At 42.8% G+C, this 15,817-nt stretch overlaps 1 protein-coding gene across 3 annotated transcripts in view; it reads left to right on the forward strand.

Annotated features, from left to right (window-relative positions):
* LOC140381675 (protein unc-13 homolog C) overlaps positions 1-15,817 on the forward strand; it is an 80,908-nt gene that overhangs the window by 26,739 nt on the left and 38,352 nt on the right. For all 3 annotated transcript variants that reach the window (XM_072465755.1, XM_072465757.1, XM_072465756.1), the window contains exons 10-15: positions 2,537-2,652; positions 2,827-2,990; positions 6,363-6,513; positions 6,879-6,947; positions 14,322-14,411; positions 15,500-15,628. In XM_072465755.1, the coding sequence (XP_072321856.1) occupies positions 2,537-2,652; positions 2,827-2,990; positions 6,363-6,513; positions 6,879-6,947; positions 14,322-14,411; positions 15,500-15,628 (719 nt within the window). The remainder of the gene's footprint in view (positions 1-2,536; positions 2,653-2,826; positions 2,991-6,362; positions 6,514-6,878; positions 6,948-14,321; positions 14,412-15,499; positions 15,629-15,817) is intronic.

Here is a 15,817-nt window from a genome sequence, read left to right on the forward strand (position 1 = left end):
TGTGGACTGGTTGGGCAAACTCCCATGAGCCCTCGAGCACCCGATGGAGGGTATAGAGCTGGTCCAGTGTTCCACGACCGGGACGAAAACCACTCTGCTCCTCCTGAATCCAAGGTTCGACTATCGGTCGGATTCTCCTCTCCAGTACCTTGGAATAGACCATACCCGGGAGGTTGAGGAGTGTGATCCCTCTGTAGTTGGAACACACCCTCCGGTCCCCCTTCTTGAACAGAGGGACCACCACCCCGGTCTGCCAGTCCAGAGGCACGGTCCCCGAACGCCACGCGATGTTGCAGAGACGTGTCAACCAAGACAGTCCTACAAAATCCAGATACTTTAGGTACTCAGGGCGGATCTCATCCACCCCCGGAGTCCTGCCACCGATGGATGAGCTTGGGTGATGGATGAGCCAGCCTCCGAGTCCCCGGTCTCTACTTCCTCTTTGGAAGACGTGACTGAGGGATTAAGGAGATCCTCAAAGTATTCCTTCCACCGTCCGACGACATCCCCAGTCGAGGTCATCAGGCCTCCACCCGCACCGTAAACGGTGATGGTGAGACACTGCTTCCCCCTCCTGAGGCGCCGGACGGTTTGCCAGAATTTCTTTGGTGCCGACCGATAGTCCTCCTCCATGGCCTCCCCGAACTCCTCCCAGGCCCGGGTTTTTGCCTCTGCGACAGCACGAGCCGCGGCTCGCTTGGCCTGCCGATACCCGTCGATGACCTCCGGAGACCTACAAGCCAGAGTGGCCTGATAGGCCTCCTTCTTCAGTCTGACGGCATCCCTTACTTCCGGTGTCCACCACCGGGTTCGGGGGTTGCCGCCACGACAGGCACCGGAGACCTTGCGACCACAACTCCGAGCAGCCGCATCAACAATGGAGGCGGAGAACATGGTCCACTCGGACTCAATGTCCCCAACCTCCCCCGGGACATGGGAGAAGCTCTCCCGGAGGTGCGAGTTGAATACCCTACTTACAGAGGGCTCCACTAGACGTTCCCAACAGACCCTCACAATGCGCTTGGGTCTGCCAAGTCTGTCCGGCTTCCTCCTCCGCCAGCGGATCCAACTTACCACCAGGTGGTGATCGGTTGACAACTCTGCCCCTCTCTTCACCCGAGTGTCCAAGACACGCGGCCGGAGGTCTGATGACACGACAACAAAGTCAATCATTGACCTCCGGCCTAGGGTGTCCTGGTGCCATGTGCACTGATGAACACCCTTGTGCTTGAACATGGTGTTCGTTATGGACAATCCGTGGCTAGCACAGAAGTCCAATAACTGAACACCGCTCGGGTTCAGATCGGGGAAGCCGTTCTTCCCGATCAGCCCTCTCCAGGTGTCACTGTCATTGCCCACGTGGGCGTTGAAGTCCCCCAGTAGAACAACGGAGTCCCCGGTCGGTGCACTGTCCAGTACCCCTCCCAAGGACTCCAAGAAGGCCGGGTACTCTGCACTGCTGTTCGGCCCGTAGGCCGCCACAACAGTGAGAGACCTGTCCCCCACCCGAAGGCGGAGGGACGCGACCCTCTCGTTCACCGGGGTAAACTCCAACACGTGGCGGCTGAGCTGAGGGGCTATCAGCAAGCCCACACCAGCCCGCCGCCTCTCCCCGCGGGCAACACCAGAGAAGTGGAGCGTCCAGCCCCTCTCGAGGAGATGGGTTCCAGAGCCCAAACTGTGCGTGGAGGTGAGGCCGACTATATCTAGTCGGTATCGCTCAACTCCCGCACAAGCTCAGGCTTTTTCCCCCCCAGCGAGGTGACATTCCATAGTCTCTGTGTCTGGAGATCTGGTCGCCGAGGCCTCTGCCGTCGACTGCCGCCCAGATCTCTCTGCACCGGCCCCTTATGGATCCTCCTGCGGGTGGTGAGCCCACGGGAGGGCGGCCCCACATCGCTCTTTCGGGCTGTGCCCGGCCGGGCCCCGTGGGGTAAGACCCGGCCACCAGGCGCTCGCCATGGAGCACCCATCCCAGGCCTGGCTCCAGGATGGGGCCCCGGTGACGCCGATGCGGGCGACGTAAACGGCCTTGTTCGTGTCGTCGTCATAAGAGGCTTCTGAACCGATCTTTGTCTGACCCGTCACCTAGGACCTGTTTGCCTTGGGAGACCCTACCAGGGGCATGAAGCCCCCGACAACATAGCTCCCGGGATCATTCGGGCACTCAAACCCCTCCACCACGTTAAGGTGTCGGTTCAAGGAGAGGGAAATCTATACCAATTCACTTTAATATAGGTCAATATCTGCAGAAACTTTTAATGAGATATGGTGCAAGGTTATATACTTTTCCTCTTAAGGTCCTCCATTGGTGACTAGAATAAACTTGGTATATTACATATTGCTAGTGAACATGGTTATTATTCTCTTAATATGGAAACAGGATGTGCATTGATTTCGTAATACAATCTGCTTGCTATTACTGTGATGTTAAGGCAAAACATCCATACCATTGATTACACCATTGATATAAAACTGTACTATTAACGTTTTGGCAAGGGTGAAGCTATTAAAAATTCGCACCTTTGTGTTTTAGATAAAAGAACAGACAAGTCGGCTGTCTCTGGCGCCATCAGACTGAAGATCAGCGTTGAAATGAAGGGAGAGGAGAACGTGGCTCCGCCCCACGGCCAGTACACCTGTTTACACGAGGTAAGCATCATAATGTGACAACCGCCTCTTCCAAACCAGTTACAGCCGGACAGGGCCATAATCCTCACTTACACGTGACGGCTCGCAGACAGAAACATCTCTTTCATTACTTGTTGTGACAGAGTGCTTCATCACCTCACCCACTCGCTCTTATCTCTTCCACGCCACTCACAGAACCTGTTCCACTGCCTGACGGAGGTGAAGAACGGCGGCGTGGTGAAGATCCCCCAGGTGAAAGGGGACGAGGCGTGGAAGGTCTACTTTGACGACGTGTCCCAGGAGATAGTGGATGAGTTCGCCATGAGATACGGAGTGGAGTCCATCTATCAGGCTATGACGTTAGTACCACCCTGATCTATGGCCTTTTGCCTCGCCCATATGTCACTGTCTCATTGGACAGAGTGGAGGAGAGCAGGGAGCAGGAGGAGGCCTAGTAAAGATGTTTCCTCAGCAGAATCTCAGCTCGAAGGACTATTGAACTTCTCTGAGTTTGATTGATTGACCATTGGTGCTGTGGAAAAAACTTCTTAACTGCACTGGTCATATTGATCACAGGTGGACATAAACACTTCTTTCATGACCATTTGCTGCCATAAATATCTCAAGTCTCAGTTTCTTCGACATGTGATTCTGTATAGAGGAAGGGATCAAATCACTACATGTCTTAAGTGATATGAACATGAAAAGAGAAGATATATATACTCAAGAACTGTATTTTTGGTTTGGCAAATTGACCGTTGTGGGAGTTATTGGAGAGGAGATCTACACTTTTACATTCAGCCAAAGTTAACTGAGTTTTTACAATTGTTATAAATGATAAGTATACTATACAAACCTTGATACCACATTCAGACTGTGCTGCCACCCAAGTAAAAGTGTTTTTTGATGACATAACAGCCTCAGCTATACATTGTTTTATCGCCTGGTGAAATTCTGCAACTGAATCATTTTGAGTTGCAACGTGACAGACTACTACTGTTTTAGAGAGAAAGTGTATTGTGGCATATTGAAGGCAGACAGGTTTTTTAAGTCCACATGAGTGAAGCATTGTCTTTTAATACCAGCGTTCTCTGGAGTCACCGCTTGAGGCTTCCTCCCAGTGCTTTTTCCACCCCTTTTTCCCATATCGGTGCTTATTATACTTCATCAGGAATTTATGAAAGCCGTTACCTTTCCACTTTCCTCCTCATCAAATCTACACTCCCTGTCTTTCCCGTTATGATGGCTGCATAAATCATGGTATCTACAAACCATCCCGTTCTCACTGGTACCCCATTCACATTTAATATCGCCAGCCATCTGAGGCCACAAAATTATATGAGAGTTTATGGCGCAGCAGTTCTCCAGGTCTCAGAGATCGAACGCTAAACGTGCCGGGGGATTTCAGCGGATGCCATCGCCACTCTCCCTGCATCATTCGCTCGCGTAATCCCAACTACTCACGGGTAATTTGGAGGCTGAAAGCGGAGTAATTAGATAGGCCTCCTGATGAGCCGTGTGGTGGTGCGTCTGTGCAATTGTGTAGTAGGAGTAAAACTGCAATCATTACTCCAAACACTTTCACTTTATGTAGCAGAGAAGCCCTTGTACTCTGTGTTTAGACCCTAAAAGCTTGAGTTAAACAAGTTGGTCTTGTGTAAAAAACAACTCAGTGACTAACTATTTAAGTCCAAAAAGATCAATAAACTAGAATGTTTTTTTTTGGTTTAATAACAAAGATATCAAAGCAATTCATTATAAATTTGATTACGCGGGTTATGCCTGGGTTCAACTTAGTTAAAAGAAACGCTATTGTTGAAAAGTAAGATTTGATTAATTCTTGAATAAATCTAAGGGGAATCTCAAATATTTTTTAATGCCAGACTCTGCAGGTTTCAGCCACTTCTGGATCAGACTTCCGTGTCCAATGAAAGGACCAGCTCTGACTAAGTCCTGGAGACGTAGCTCAGATGTGGATTAAGACCTCCTTTTGCTCTTGGATCACTCAGAGCCGCCCACAGCGTGCTGATCTTTGTGCAGGATTTAGCGTTCAAAGATGTTGAAAAGTCTAAGGTGCTGAGGTGTTTTCAGGAGCACATTTTGAGATCCGCTCTCCTGTGCATTCTTCAGCTGAGAAAATGGCAACTTTGGCCTTTGCCTGAATGCAGAGGTGAGGGACAAAGGAGCCTGGGTGGGGGAGGGGCACCTGAAGGTCAGACGACCAGGAGTTCTTGTGTCGATGGTCCATTAGGAAGGAGAGAGAGAGAGAGAGAGAGAGAGAGAGAGAGAGAGAGAGAGAGAGAGAGAGAGAGAGAGAGAGAGAGAGAGAGAGAGAGAGAGAGAGAGAGAGAGAGAGAGGGCCAGTGTTGTCTTTTCTCTGGTCACTGGAGATGTGGCTTCAAATGGAAGTGACCTTAAGACTAACTCTCACTCAAACTTCTTGTGAAAGCAGTGCTGCTGTCTCGTGATGGCGCACACTCCATCTGAAACCTTTTTGCTTTGTTCAGCAACAGTGATGTGAATATCACTGTTGTTTTGAATTATGAAGATAATGTTGTTGTTTTTTTAATTTCGGATGTACGTCTTACACAATATGATATTATGTAAATCCAACAGAAATGTGTTAAAATATTTCTTCAAACATATTAGTGAAGGTTTAATTATCAAACAAAAGTGCAGAAATATCACTCCAAACCTTATTTGCAAGTTGTTGTTGTAGTTGTTGTAGTTGTTGTTGTTGTTGTTGTTGTTGTTGTAGTTGTTGTTTTTCTCCTTTTTTTTATCAGCTTTTTGTGGCTTTTGTTTTACTCGACTTACTTACTGTAGAACAAGTTCAGGATATCTGCATTCTGATAAATTGCCCGTGTCTAAATCCATCTTTCTATACTTTAAGGTTAAAATCCATGCATATTTTTTGCAGAGTGGGAGGCAAATGCAGTACATTTAGATTTCCTTAACATATTACAACAGTTTGTATACATACGGAGGAAGAGAATGTAGGCAAAAGTGCTATTTTAATATCCAGATAGAGGAAGCGGCCGGACTTGATGTGTACCATAAATAATGATGTAGGTGGCATTGCGCTTGGTAAGCACTAGTTTAAAGTGTTTAAAGCAACATATGCTCTTTATTTACAGCTGAAATATAGTTTCCATTTACGATAATTACTTGTGAGCTTATTAAAACGTGCCCCTATTCCTCTGGTCTTTATAACGCAATTATGAAGTATACTAGCCTTCGATAAAGCTTTGACTGTTTTCACTGTCGCTTGCGCTGCTTTCAGAAGACTTATATGCAAGCTATAGGTCATCCAGAGCTTATTTACTACTTGATAGCTTTGATTTATTGTTATTACGTGAGCAAGCGGCACGCAGTCAAGTACTTTTGCAGTAACTCTTTCACAGGAGTAATTGTTTGGAACATTAAAATATGTTCCCGTATTCAGCAGTAAGAAGAAATACTACAGTAGACAAATCTTGTTTTCTTTGCAGAGATTTACATAAACATACTTTTCTTTTTGCACTAATTAATGTCAGTATTGTGTCTTTTAAATGCAATGCCTAAGAGGTTTTTATTTTATTTTGTCTCACATAGTTAAATTAATGGAAAATAAATGTATTTGGTGCTATTTTATGCTCAGCCACATTGCATTGTTGTCTTTATGTATTTCAGTCATGTCCCAACGTATATATTGCACCATAAATGTTAACAGCTGTTTATTTCATTCACAGGCATTTTTCCTGTCTTTCTGCCAAATACATGTGTCCCGGCGTGCCAGCAGTGATGAGCAACCTGCTCGCAAATATAAACGCTTACTTCGCCCACACCACCACCACAACCACAGCATCGGCTTCAGACAGATTCGCAGCCTCCAACTTTGGGGTAAGTGCACAGATTTATAGCTCTGATGGATGGTAAAGGCAGTGGTATATAGTCCTGGGTCAAAGTGCTTCTTCCTTGCCTTGACTTGTGCTCAGAAAGCCTCCAGACAGACAGAAAATATAGTTCACAACAACTAAAACCTTGTTTGATGTTGACATTTTACCACCATCACGTCTGTGCTGCTGAAGGATGTATATTTTGCCCTGTTAAAATATATAAACAGTTTGACTATGTTTTAACGTGTCAATGTAAAATGGTAAACATATAGAAATGAATAACGTAAGAGATTGTTTGTTATCGTGCTGTTGTGTAGCTCATGCTGTCAATATGTGCTCACTTGACACACCATGTACTCTTCTTTGCAGAGAGAGAAGTTTGTCAAATTGCTGGACCAGCTTCATAACTCTCTGCGGATCGACCTCTCCAAATATCGGGTAGGTGTGATTATTTTATGTTCTGCCTTGTGTTTTACAATGTAGTGCATTATTTATCCTGAGGTGAATATGGCCTTTCCCTTGTGTTTTTTATTATTTCATTATTGGAAACCGATGCAGCCTTGTAACCGGCTCCTTTACAACTCTATCAGACTCAGTTCAGAAACATGGTGATGAGGCCAGGATTTTTATTATGATTTGTTTTCATTATATGTTGTTGTATATTGTGTTGCCGATGAATATTTTAGTATATAGCGCACTGATTAATGCTGTTCTTTAATGCTTGGTTTTGTTTTTAAGTAGATTAGCCACATTAACCACATGACATCTGATTGGTTGTTTGTTTTTTATTGTTGATTAGGTTCCAATAGAAAAAATAAGATAAGTACATAAAATAATTCAAAATTATGGGTTTTGTACGGGCTAATGAAGTTTAATATCCATCACTGTCTAGAGTAGAGCATCTTTGTAATGTAATTGAGCCAAAGCCATATAGAACAAAAAGTTTAAGACCAGATCAGTCATTTAAGGTGCTATGGTTCTTTAAAAGCTAATTTAACCCCAATTTAGTCCCACATGATTGAGACTTGGTTTGGTCCTGATCTTGTCTTGGATTAGTCCTGGTCAAGTCCAGGATTTGTTCCGGGTTTAGTTCAAATTTTGATGTGGTTAGTTTGTAAGTTTGAACTTTTGTTTCAAGTAAAAGCACTATATGTTTTGTTTGCTAACAGTGCCAGTGGTGTTCTCAGATTGTTTTAGTCATTCAGAAATCTCCTTATTTCTACAAACTAATCACAAGATACAGCGAGACAGACGTACAACTCAAGGCGATAGAAGGACGGTCTGGATGATATCTGGATAAGAACATGTATCCCAAAACAATCCTATGATTTGGTCCACGTTTGAGTGCTCAGTCTTTGTTTCCCTTGCTCAGTCTGTGACGTGTGCAGAGGCCGTTTCATGCTCCGCTCTGTTCACGTTTCTAATGAAATACAGGCATTTAACAACACAGAGCCCTAATTTGTGTAATGAATTTGTCAATAAAATGAGCAGGTATGGAAGTTATTAGAGTCGATTTTTTTTAATCACTTTTGTGTTATTCACTAAATATTGAGCACCCAAAGTCTGCTTGTCCATCCATAAAAGTCACTGCATGCTACTGCCTATTAAAGTCATTTTTGTTAGTACAGCCCTGGGGCCACTAATAAACTTTCCCGAGGTCCAGTTTGAGAAGATTTCCTCAAGCCGAGGTCCGGAATTATATACGGAAACAGTGTTAGTTATTTTTCACGATTTACTAAATTAATTGAAATGTTTTATTGCTCATTTAAAAGTAGATTTTATGTTTAATAAAACATAAGATGTGGAGCAGAATTCTGCTTTTGTTCTGACGTTCCTCTGCACAAAACAATGCATTGATGCATCTTTCTTATTAAGTCAGAATAAAACAGGCATCTCACCTGATCTCACACAATGTAAAAGATTTCTCACGTCGTGCTGCGATGTGACGCACAGTGATGCGCGGGCAACGGGCGCGCACGTGGGTGAGCGCGAGTGTGGGCTCGGCTCCTGTGTGTTTGGAGCAGGTGAGAGGTCGAGGGAGGACGCGAAGGAAAGACGCAAACTCCCAGTTCAGTTGGAACAATTTCTTAAAAGCTGCTCATATCTAACACAGGAGGCTGCACTTCTCATTCTCTGTGAATGAGGAGCTTATGCTGTTCGGGCGGGACTGCACTTGGGTCCAGATCCGGACCGCAGTCCGCCTATTAGTGACCAATCATTTATGACTCCACAAAATCAGTATTGCCTATACCTTTATAAATTAATTTTATTTCAACATACCCTTCATATACGGTAATGCCTATTTAAAATGTTAGGCTTGTTACCCTAAAAAGCCCCTGAGACCACAAATCTACTAGGTTTGAGCCTTGCTCACTTAAAAAGGTGGCCCACTACTAGCCTATATATAATACATAATGCATGTCCTTATTTTAACTTGTGTGTAATGCTGATGAAATGATGATGATCTAAAATACATCAGATTACTACATTACATCTGCTTTTGCAATGTATATATTTCATTGACCGAGCCCCAGCCTCCCTGTTTTACTATAAGAATAAATAAAACCGTCTATATATCAATATTAGGGTTCAACCACCATCCACTTTAACCCCTGTTGAAGCTGATTAGTGTCTCTAATCTGCACGTTTAACAAAGCTCTATGACAATGGGTGTGTGATGTTGTAAGCCTCTTTCCAATCACCTCCACTTTCAAGCCTATTTGTAGAAACAGCTCATTCGCTTCATGGTGATTTATGCTGATTTTCTCTTGATGTTGGGGTATTGTCGACCTTTGTCCGGGGATTAATTGTTCAGTGCCTTGTTAATAACTTGTGTTTGCTACAATAACTTTATAATGATGTGCATTTCCTGTTGAAATTAGCTACACTGATCATGCAAATTAAGCCGGACAATTAACTACCATTCTATTCAAGTTTTAAAAGATTTTGAATAGTATAAATTGTGATAATTAGATTACAGTCAAATTCACTGTTCTTAGGCTGGGCTATATGGCCAAAAAATGAAATCTAAATTTTCGACACTTAGTCACTGAGACTGCTGCTCTTTTTAAATGTAACTTATAGCTCAAAACATTTTAATATATACATATATACAATTGCCTGAATAGTGGTTCTCAAGCTTTTTCCTGGCGACCCACTTTTTCTAATCGTCGCCATTCGTGAACCAACCACCCCCTTCCCCGCCCATTTATTTTTTTTAATAGACTATGCTTGTTGGCCTTGAGGCTTCACATGTAATATTGAGAAAAATGCAGGCAAAAGTCTGGTTCACTGAGAGTCAGTACTTTCCTCTCTGCTGCGTGGACAGTGCACGGGGTCGGATTGGGACAAGAAAATCTCATTCCATTGCCGGACGGGTTAGGATGTGTTATAAAATGCTGACCATTGTCTTGTAGGTCCACGCTCGACCTGTATCATTGTATTTATTTTCTCCATGAATATGTGAGTATTATAATAAAGAGTATTTTGCGGCTAACATACTGTCCCTGATAATCTCTGTGTGAGCTGATTTACCTGTGTCTGCCTCCTCCACATCTGGCTCTGCTCCTTTGTGTGTGTCGCAGAGGCGAGCGAGCAGGAGAGAGAGAGAGAACGGATGCAAAGAAAAGACGCAAACATTTAATTGGATATGATTTGTTTCAGGCTGACCAATATGAGTCAATATCATCAAAACCAAGTCCAAATGATATGCCATGGGGGGGACCTTGAATCGGGACCTTTCAATCATTCAGGACTCTGATCTGAGCTTTTAAGTCCTTCCACCTCTCACACACACACATACACACACACACACACACTGCATTGCCATGGATACTCGTATAGAGGTGAAATGGGGCAGGGCTGCTTTCTTTCTCAAAAGGGACAAGACACAAACTGATCACAATCACTACACACTCACAAAGCACATGCTGCGGCTCTTGAAACATAGTAAAGGCTCATCAAACAGATGATTGAATTCTGTTCGCTGGACTCTTCCCCAGAATATTGGCGAGGCAGAGCTGCAGCCGCTGTCATTTCCAGCGGCTCTGTGTCCCAGCGGTCCTCGGAACAGCTCTCAACTTTAACAGATTAAACTACATTAAGTCTCCTCCAAGACGCCACTCGCTGCCCTAATTAAGAGATAAAGGCTTGCTAAATTGCCGGTAGGCTTAGGTTTGTCCTTTATTTTAAAATACTTGCGAGGGAGAGGTGTGAAAAGACACTAAAGTTGTCTGCTTTATGCACACATCTGGGCACAAGGGAGGGGACGTTGACTTGACAATTTAAAAAATTTTCACATAGTCGGTTATTATTTCTGGAAGGATTCATTTGACGTTATTGTACACCATGTAAACACTTTGAATCTCTTGTGGCACAGATATTTTAGTTCCAGTCTCAGGTGTACCCCTGCCAGCGCCGCTTTTCCCCTGCACGCTCTGCACATTGAACTGTAACTGAAAAATGACCCTGCAGCCTTGAACTTAACACTCCTGGCGACATGTTAGTGAAGAGCTGATTGTGTGGCTTCCCCTTGTTCTTCTCTGGCGTGCACCGTGTGAAGCCACATGTGATTACAAGAGACACCCCGAGGAGCAAATCCCACTGTCTGCCTACAAAGGAAAAACAAGTGTGATCGAAAGGCAGCACGGTGATAACAGTAGACACAGAAAGACCATGGACTTGAAGAGCCTGGGAGTCTCTGGCAGTCAGGAGAGGATGAAGAGGATTTAAGGAGAGATGGGGGGTGGAATTAGGACAAAAAAGTATGAGCTAAGAAGACTGCTATCCGCTTGTTCGAACTAAGTGACAAATGACATTTTGGGTATCGCTTATTGCTACATGCAATAAGCTATACAAGCATTTGTGCTTATGCTCAGCAAAAACAATATCAGATAATAATCTGATATTTATATGGAGAAAAAAAAGCTCAGACAAAATACTTCTTCTGCTTTTTCTAAGAAAAGCTTGTAAGGATATGTGCAAGCGCATTAAGAATGGCCTATCAGGACTTGTAATAATGAAAGTAGTCAGCAGATAATGATCCGTATCTGTGCACATTAATTACAGAATCAATGGGCTTCAGTTAAAACTTGGGAGTAACCACTGCTTTTCTCTTAATCCATAACCTCAACCACCTTGCAAGTCAAGTGCTTGGTACCGGGAGATGCACTTTATTCTACCTATGGTTCATTTACCTCCCCAACGAGTGAGGAACTAACTACATTATAGAAAGTTTTTCACCACAATTTTTAAGGCCAAAAGTTGAAACAAGTTAACATAATTGGCTGGAACTGCTGGGATTTTCTCCAGCAATTTCGTTCTACAATAGGAGGCACTGACTTGTATTCATTCTTTTTGTAAAAGAAACAAATATACTTACTATTAGATTGAGTTGTGCATACATTGTAGAGAGCATACATTTCCATGTACAACTCACCACACAAAAAGTGCAGGTGGAATTCTTACTTTACACTAAGTACTTGAACAATCTGGCTAAATCATGTTTGATTTGCAGTGCAGTGAAGAGGTGTCTGCTGAAAGCAGTCAGGGAAAATCACATGGGCTTCCCCTGCCAGCCCTGTCCTGCTGCTGTCTTGTACAGCCTGCCACAGACCACTGCCTGGCATGCAAACACACACATGCACACAGCTCCTTCAGTGTCTCCTCTCCTCAGGCCGGTCTGCCACTATCGGATGGTAATAAGATTCTGATCTGGCAAGCTCGAGCGTCCACCGTATGGATTTTCCCATAATGACATTCGGATGGAAAATTGAGTTTGCTTCTGTAAAACACAGGCTTTCAGCCCAGAGAGATCTGCCATTTTGCATTTTGCCACATATGCGTTTCTCCCAGTTTATTTGACTCCAACAAGCTTGATGTGTGGTGACACCTTGGTTCGCTCGCTTGTCCCAGTTGAGATTTTGGTTTCAACCATGGTCAGAAAAAACAACTTTTAGTGAATGCTGCATTGGATTTGTAAACACAGTTTGTAACTGAGCACTTAAATGGTTTCCGGAATGATGTCTCCTCATGCAACTGGTGCTTGTACTACTACACCTGTCACTTAAGTAATAAATTGTGTTGCAGAATTTAAGACTGTCTTAAAATATATAAATGCAGTAAGATATACAACAGATGTGTACAGGTAGTTCAAAGGACAACTTTTAAATGTTTAATCTTCTATCTCCAAAGGATACAGCACTCATCGGTAATGCTTTGAAGGACTTCTCTTTACTTATTTTGGGAATTGGCGCAAAGCTTGTTTTGGGTGCAAATTATTGTGATAATCTCCAAACCACTTTAATCCCATGATAATCCTGTCAAAAAACAGACAAAGCCTCATATAACCTCATATATATATATATATATATATATATATATATATATATATATATATATATATATATATATATATATATATATATATATATATATAAATAAGCAAATCAATATTATTATTATGATGATTGACAATTTGATTCTTCACTTCTTTTTTGGAACTGCAGCTTCTCAAGAGATCTATTTTTCTTAAATGTAAGATTCACAAAAACAAATCATGAGATCATTTTTCTCATCTTGTGGCAAAGGTTCATCTGGTCCCATCCTTAACTACTACGCCATGATCCTGCTCTAAGTTCTGCTTTGAACTTAGAGCAGGATCATGTCGCATACACTACAAATGCATCAAACCTGAGCTGTTTTATTTTCAAGTGATGACATTATTTCTAGTGAAAAAATCTCAGAAAGGTCTTAGTTGTTTACGACTACAGTGGTAAAAGGGCCCAAACCCTCACCTTCAAAATGAACTGCTCCAGCAGAAAAAACTTTAGGCCCAACCAGCTCAACAGAATCCCATGCTATTTCATAACGTGATGGTATTCAAAGGAAAGTAGTGCATACAGCATGTTTTCCCTGCTTTTAGAGATACATTGGTGTTTTAGTATGCTTCCCAAGGTCTGTACTGCAAGTCTGTCTCTTTACTCTTTGTCTCTTCGGCCTTTGCTACTTGTGATACAAAATCCTTAAAGCTCTACTGAAGGTGAAGTTAGCTTCCCTTCGGGCTGGGTAAAACAGACATTGACTTGAACAGAGAAAAGTTTTTCTAACTAAGGATGATAACAAATCCAGTCTGTGCTGAAACTTACTCGACAGATGCCATCTCCTTTTCCCCACACAACACTCCTATGGGAGAGTGACAGGAGGCTCAAACTAATCACAGGAAGCGGCTCTCAAAGAAGACTTCTTTTGGTTTTTAGGGGGTATTATTTGTGATTTCACTTTATTTTGAATTGTTAATTTAAAATAGTAAAAGTAAACAGGTTCATTGACCACCTGTTAAAATTGCAGAACTGATAAGCCCTGATGCAGTTCACCTTAGCAAGCTGTAGATTTTGATTTAAATTACTCTGTCATTCTAATCTACGTTCTGGATGAGGTAAAGAACCACCTGTGTGCATCTATTGACAAGCCAAACAGGAACAGATAGACAAGCTAATTTTTATAACAGCACAGTGAGAGAGGGGAGTGGACTGGCGCATGGGCCAGTGAAAGCTCGGCTCTGGGCTGTCAGGCTTTATATGCACTCGGTCACACTTCTGTGCACTGCCTGATGACTTCATGGCCTTGAAATAGGGGCTTTCATCAACAGAGACCTGCCCTGTCCACTAAACGATTGGACAGACAGTCATTTCCGTATGATTACTGACCTTTGCTCTCTAATCAATTTCAATGCTTTGACTTATGTGCTGTGATTTGTTGGGTGTGTGATGTTAGGACACCCTACTTAGACCATTTTTTTTTTTGTCTTAACAGGACAATTTCCCAGCAGGAAACCCAGAGCGACTCCAAGATCTCAAGTCCACTGTCGATCTACTAACTAGCATCACATTTTTCAGGATGAAGGTAACAGTATTTTATAAACAGTATTTGAAATGTTGACCTTTGTAAACATCAATGAGGTTCTACTTCTAGCATTTATTGCGGCGGTGCTTTGCTCTTGCCAAAGTGTCACAGAGCACTGGTCATGGCCATAAAACCTCCCGCCATTCAATTAATAGCATAAACCTAATTGATTTCAACCGCATTTCATCTAGAGGAAATCAATCCAAACACAAGCTGCCTGAAAACCTTTCGCTCTTAAGATTCCAAAAAGATTTACCGTATATTTTCCACCCTTGTCCAATAGCAGAGTGACGTAATGAAACACACTTGTGTATATTGAGCATTTTAGAGAATGCTTGTGCTCATAAAGCTTACAGCTCCCTCCTGCAACAGTTTGTCAGGTTGTCTGGTGCGATATGAAAAGCAGCTCTCCATTCAAATCTCTTTTGGTGCAAGTGAAACGTGCAGGGCCAAGGCTCTGAGGCATTGCTAAGATGGCAGCTGTGAGCAAAGGAATGAAAACTGTCAGTTTAGGTTAGCAAAGCCTTCAGTCTGTGGCTTGGTCATTCTCAGCCTTAGTATGTATAAGCAGGGGAGCTAGTCTGCCAATATACATACATGACACAGCTGAAAGTCAATCTAGGAGTCCGCCAATCAGAATATCCATAATACTATTGAACAGGTCACACTTCACTAACAAGGTATGGACATAAATAATCATGTAATGTTCAGATTATACTGTTATTTTATTGACTTTTATTTAACCAGGAAAGCCAATACACTGCCCCAATCCAAGCCCTAAGATACCAATATATCATATTGTATTTTATCCCCATTGTCCATCTCAAATGTACTGAAAGACACAAAAGCTGAAGATTCTTTTGTCCTTGTCAAAATGGATCAAAATCTATAATTGAATTTTCTGTTTTTCACGAATCAATAACACAAGTGTTCATTTGCCACATACAAACAATTGCACCCTCTAGGATGTTATTGTTTTTATTATGTTGATGGGCTTATACATGCGACATGCTGCATGTATAAGCCCATAAAGCCTGCAGTATAGTATGAACCTGCAGTCAAATGATATCTTGTGTGTTTTTGTGCAGGTACAAGAGCTGCAGAGTCCACCTAGAGCCAGCATGGTTGTGAAAGACTGCGTCAAAGCGTGCCTGGATTCAACATACAAATACATTTTTGATAACTGTCATGAACTATACAACCAGCTGCTGGACCAGGTAAACTACTTTACCAATTCCCTCTGTTCTTACTCACCTCAAACTTTTAAGCTCATGTTGGCTTCATCCTCTTTGTACTTGACATAAAGAAAAGCACTTAGCCTAAAAGCTTTATGGCTTCTGTCATGCAGAATGACCCTTTCACTTGAAATTGACTGTTCAAGTTCTCAAGACTGATGTTTAGTCGAG

The sequence above is a fragment of the Eucyclogobius newberryi genome, unplaced genomic scaffold (assembly GCF_026437365.1).
Source record: "Eucyclogobius newberryi isolate DKJ021-1_F unplaced genomic scaffold, fEucNew1.0.hap1 SCAF_5, whole genome shotgun sequence".
NCBI lineage: Eukaryota > Metazoa > Chordata > Actinopteri > Gobiiformes > Gobiidae > Eucyclogobius > Eucyclogobius newberryi.